At 30.0% G+C, this 5586-nt stretch overlaps 1 protein-coding gene across 1 annotated transcript; it reads right to left on the bottom strand.

The window, feature by feature from the left end:
- Positions 1 to 3098: 3098 nt before the first annotated feature.
- Positions 3099 to 5372, bottom strand: LOC136968789 (venom metalloproteinase antarease-like TserMP_B). The gene is made up of 8 exons (XM_067262824.1): positions 5191 to 5372; positions 4933 to 5108; positions 4784 to 4855; positions 4568 to 4713; positions 3762 to 3817; positions 3570 to 3681; positions 3396 to 3503; positions 3099 to 3320 (listed from the first exon to the last, which is right to left on the bottom strand). Exons 1-8 carry the CDS (start codon positions 5276 to 5278, stop codon positions 3269 to 3271), a joined length of 810 nt encoding a protein of 269 aa, XP_067118925.1. The 5' UTR covers positions 5279 to 5372; the 3' UTR covers positions 3099 to 3268.
- Between the last annotated feature and the right edge of the window lie 214 nt (positions 5373 to 5586).

The following is a 5586-nucleotide window of genomic DNA, read 5'->3' as shown; positions in this document are numbered from 1 at the left end:
TGTATTAGTAAACATGTTGTATAACCTTGTATGATTTTTGTATGTTTCTCCACCTATCATGGTTGTACCAGTATTAGGGTTTCTGAAACGGGATCCGGGACCCGGCTGTTTTTTTACCCCGGGAAATATCCCGGGAAATTTTTCTCATCCCGGGAAATCCCGCAATTTTTTTAAAAGTTCACTTTTTTCTTATTTTGTGTTAAGATTGAAGAAATTTTACAAATAGAAAGTATAATTAACTCATAAACTGTCAGAATGCCGGAATGCATTTATATTTAATTTAAGCCTGTGTTACTGATGGTGCAGCTGTAATGGTGAAATTTGGAAGGTTAATTGAATGTGAGCATCAGTTATGTTATGCACACGGAATTCATTTAGCGGTATGTGATGTTTTGTACCAAAAGTCAACCACTTCAGTAGCAGTCCCTCTTTCTGAAGAAATTCAAACTGAAGATGAAGAGCGCAATGATGATATTGAGAAAGATGAAGAAGACTTTAGTTATAGTATTGATTTTGAAAGTGTTTTGTGTGAGCGTTTGGCTGAAGATCCTTTCGATATAGATATTTCATTTGAATTACATGACACACTAGGTAATGAAATAGTCTGTTCTCAAATCATTAATAAGGTTAGAAAAATAGCAAAATTTTTTCGCAAATCACCTTTAAAGAATAACATCTTACAAAAATACGTTGAACAGGAACATGGGAAAAATTTGCACTTATTTCTGGATTCCAAAACCCGATGGAATAGCCTTTTAGCCATGTTAGAGCGATTTATTAAAATAAGATCATCCATATCGAAAGCAATCATTGACTGTAATAAAGATACGGACAATTTTGATCTTGACAAACAAGAAGTTACTGTAATTCGTGACATCGTGGCATCACTGCAGCCATTAAAAGCTGGAGCAGAAAAGCTTGGCAACAGAGGATCGACTTTACTTTCATCGGAAGGTATTTTTTCTTTTATTATAAATGAGTTAAATCAACTAAACACACCTTTTTCAAGAAGACTAAAAGAGTCGTTTATTCGACGCATAGCAGAGAGAAGAAATGTAAAACTGACTGGCCTCATACAATATCTCAATAGTGGAAAGAATTATGGAAAAGTTTCAACTTTCCCAAGTGAAAAAAGTTTGCCAGCCTTACCAACCAAGACTATGTTAATTTTATCAGCAAAACAGATGTTAGATCGTCTTTTTGAAGTATCTACTGATTCTACTTCCGGTGATACAGATCAACTACCAGATGTCGCAAGCTCATCTGCAATGACTTTAGCTGAAAAGCTTGATGCTGCTATCAAAGAAGCTGAGATAGACAGATCAAGAAAAGTGGACAACAAAAGCAGTACTGAAACGCGTCTCGAGAACGAAATAGAAATCTTTGAGGCTACAGGTGAAAAAACACACATCATCTGTCTTCTGTTAAATGCGTTAAAAACGATTCCACCCACATCGATTGAATCAGAAAGGGCATTCTCGGCAGCAGGACTTTTTATTACCAAATTAAGAACCAGATTGAGTGATCGGAGTATCGACCATCTTTGTTTCTTAAAATCTCATTATAAAAATTTACAGTAATATTTGTATTATGTTTTATTTAAATAAAAAATATCATTTTCTAAGTTAGAAGTTTGATCAAAGTTCAGTTTTTTTTCTTTAAATTTTTAACTCAATTCGTAGGCAATTTTTGTTATAAGCAGTTTCGAACAAACTTTAACAAATTTTTTTTTATTTGTGAATTTTCTACGTAATTCAAAGGTATTTTTAATACATATTTTACACATCATTATTAATACGATTTTGGAGGTTATAGAACACTTAAATTACTTTAAAAAATGAAAAATAATGATATCATTCGATTTCAAGATATTTCTTATATTTTAAAAATAATTTATTATATCCCGGGATTTCCCGGGATCCCGGGAAACAGTTCACTTTTATCCCGGAATCCCGGGACAAGCAAAAGACCGGGAAATAAGAAACCCTAACCAGTATGCATTAATAAATAAATATAAAATATATTAAACGATAAGAATTGTATATCGTAAGTAGAAATTTACCAACATTTCATATTGATTAAAATTATAAACGCTATCGAATATTTTATTTATAATATTTACGAAATTGAATATAATCATCAACACCAATTATAAAGAAAGGAAGTAATTTATATTAATCGATATAAATTTCATAACAGGAAAGTCAATTAAAATTAAGTCAAGTTTCGATATCCTTTATCGATAATAAATTATTAATAATTCTTAAATTTCGATGTAATTAAGACGACATTGTGTTTACGAAATGGAACCGCTAAGCCACTGGTGGGCCTGTGATGTGAGATTCCGCACTGGAATTATGAAATTAGAAGGAATTAAACTGTTTTCTCCGTGAATTTAAAAAAGTGCTTTTTTTTACAAAAATGAATTAAACTCGATAGAAAAAGTTATGTAAATTAATAATTAATTTAAAAAAAATATTATTTTAATAAATTGGTTAAAATATGTCCCTTAACTCCAGATTATCACATCACGAGCAAAAATTAATTATTTATAATAAATTATTTATAAACGTAGACTTCATTGTTTTCTTAGCATATAATGATTGAACTTTGTTGATTAAAGTTTCAAAATAACTGGCAATTTCCCTTGTAGCAAAGCAGAAATATCAGGGAGGATATCAAAGAAAAAGATTTGCCTATTGTAACGCAGTGTGTTCATACTTCAGTTTTCTTGTAAATAATACGCAGACGCGAAATCATAGTAGCGTAAATTATTCAATAATATATTCTTTCATCTCATAATTAGGAGCGCATCCGGAAATAAGTATCCCAAAAGTAATCTTCCTTTCTAGACTTTCTTATATCATTGTTTTGTTGTATTATTTAAGAAATCTTTCATCGATAAGTGTCGTAAGTGTCATCTCAATTAGCAACGTAACGTATGTATTAAAGAAATCCAAGTTCGTTCTAGCGGTTAAAGTTTAATATACATTTTTTCGATTTTTTTAAAACTGTTATTGTATCATCATTAAATTTTTTATGTATGTCGCTAAATATGCGTATTATATCTTGTAGTAATAAATAAATAAATCAATCAATAATATTGAGATAATTTATTTTAATTAAATTCAAGTAATATTACAAAACAGATATTAAAAATAGTTACATTGTCATTCAGAATTTTATGAATGTTTATACCCAATACATTCGTGCTATTGAGTTACTATATTTGTAGATTAATTTTAATATAGGAACAATTATCCATTCCTCATTTCTCACCATTGTCACAGTTATCAAATAGACATGACGAGTGCGATGATCTGTTCAAAGCAAAATTGAGTTATTAAAATATTTATCGCAAATTATCTGTAAATTTAATTAAAAATGAAACTTACTCTAGAAATTTTTCTACGCGTTCCTTATCGCAAAAAGAGTATTTTTTTTTTCCAGGTAGCAAGTCGACAGAGCAACCTTCATTATAATAATTGTCCCCAATATTGATTCTACAACATCATTTATGTGTTTAGAAATGTTACATGAATTTAAAAGTATTTAATTAAATTACTTACAGATGTCCAAGTTCGTGAATAAAAATATCAACCGAGTAGATGTCTTGGGCGTAATAGCGTGCAACCGCAAATTTCACTACCCGATTACAAGCAGTTGAACTCCAAGCCATACCTGCAAAGAAATGTTAAAATAAAAACGTAATGTTATATTTATTAAACTAAACTTTTAATTTGAAATGCTGTATTAGCTACCGGCAATGTGATATACATCTTCTCCTGGGGGTGGGCGAGAATGAATTACATCACGTCTGCAAGAAAAACAACTTTCTTAAATTTTACTAGAAGAAAACAGAAAATATATTCTTTAAATTTAAAAAATACTTTCTTTTGAGATTAAAACTTATTAAAATTGATAACATATTTTACTTTTATTCATGTACACACATTAGTTAAGTGCACTGGTCAAAACAATTAGGAGAGCACGCGACTGCATTTACCAAGGAATGGCAAAAACTTCCCCAATACCTCATCGGTAACGTTGTCGAATTTTAGTCACGCACATGTGCAGCGGGTTCAGCTGTTGACGAATATCTTACGTCCTAGTAAGGGCAGTTCAATATCCTAAACGTTATTGGTTCTGTTTAGCAGACGAGCATATTGTTGATCACTATACTGCAAAAAAAAAATTATAACATAACAACAACAATTCGGCTCAAATGCAAATTTTTCACGTTACTGTATATAACACTATACGTTACATAACAGTAACATCTGACATTCAGAATCGTTTGACGTAAGTGATTTCCTTTCTTTCTCCCTAATTGTATTGACCAGTGCACTAGAATAAATGTGATTATAAACACTATAATTGTATAACAAATGTAAGTGATGAAGTTAAGAACAAATCGATTAAGTATAAAACAAATATCAACGATATTTGAAATTTAATCATGTCAATTAGCATTAACATTCGATAATTAAAAATTAAACGATAGTTTCCTTTCTTTTAGAACTGCCGTTGAAGCATAATACAAATAATTGTCATAATTCATTCTAACCCAGTTTCAAGAATAATAACATCGGCTCTTGATACCAGAGGACTGTCTTCAATATCACGCATTTTATAAATGACTTCACCAGCAACGATGAACTCTCGATCTCCCATATAGACACTGTCTTTAATGAAATCCGGTTCGGTTTCGTTCTGAAATTGAAGTATGCATAAAGAAAAAAGTAAAAATACAAATAATAATCTACAATATGATTTAACTTACTGTATATGTGATATGTCCAATCAAACGAAGTGTCATATTGAGTTCTAATTCATCGATATACCTTTTCTGTGCCTGAAACACAAGAAAATTGATATAATAAAGAATTGAAGGAATATGATTACATAACAAATGAATTTTTTAAAGCTTACATCACGAATCAGGTGATTTACATTAGATTTTATTTCTTCTTCGCTAAAAACTCTAGTATTGGGACTATCAATCAATATCAGAACGTCAATCACCGGACATGGTGGTGTAGAATCTACTTGAACATCCTGTGCATCTGCCACATCTTCGACGGTTCTCTTCTCGATCACAGGTAATTCTGCAAATGTAAATTAAATATTACTATTTTTATATTTGTTTCTCTTATAGTCAATCCGAGAAAATTCATAAAATACACTTACTTCTCAATCGCTCGACTCCGAAACTTTTTTCATCAGTATCCGCTATAATAATAGAGAAAACCACTGCAAATGTAATTAAACAATTCATCTTTGGATTTGAAATGTCGTCCTAATTACATCGAAAGTTAAGAATTTATAATAATTTATTATCGATAAAGGATATCGAACCTTAACTTAATTTTAATTGAATTTCCTGTAATGGAATTTATATCGATTAATATAAATTACTTCCTTTCTTTATAATTGGTGTTGCTGATTACATTTAATTTCGTAAATATTATAAATAAAATATCCGATAGCGTTTATAATTTTAATGAATATTAAATGTTGGTAAATTTCTACTTACGATATACAATTCTCATCGTGTAATATATTTTATATTTATTTATTTATGCA

Source organism: Centruroides vittatus, unplaced genomic scaffold (genome assembly GCF_030686945.1).
Source record: "Centruroides vittatus isolate TY-2023 unplaced genomic scaffold, ASM3068694v2 contig_157, whole genome shotgun sequence".
NCBI lineage: Eukaryota > Metazoa > Arthropoda > Arachnida > Scorpiones > Buthidae > Centruroides > Centruroides vittatus.
Note: the sequence above shows the minus strand (reverse complement) of the source record. Positions and strands in the feature narration are given on the sequence as shown.

Bases quoted from the DNA above. Each gene is read 5' to 3' on its own strand.
- LOC136968789 (XM_067262824.1), bottom strand. From the start codon at position 5,278: ATGAATTGTTTAATTACATTTGCAGTGGTTTTCTCTATTATTATAGCG. The intron at 3,818-4,567 runs GTTAGAATGAAT...TTTTTCTTGCAG, and splicing joins GTTATTATTCTTGAAACTGG to ACGTGATGTAATTCATTCTC. The intron at 3,321-3,395 runs GTAAGTTTCATT...TGCTTTGAACAG, and splicing joins CGCGTAGAAAAATTTCTAGA to ATCATCGCACTCGTCATGTC.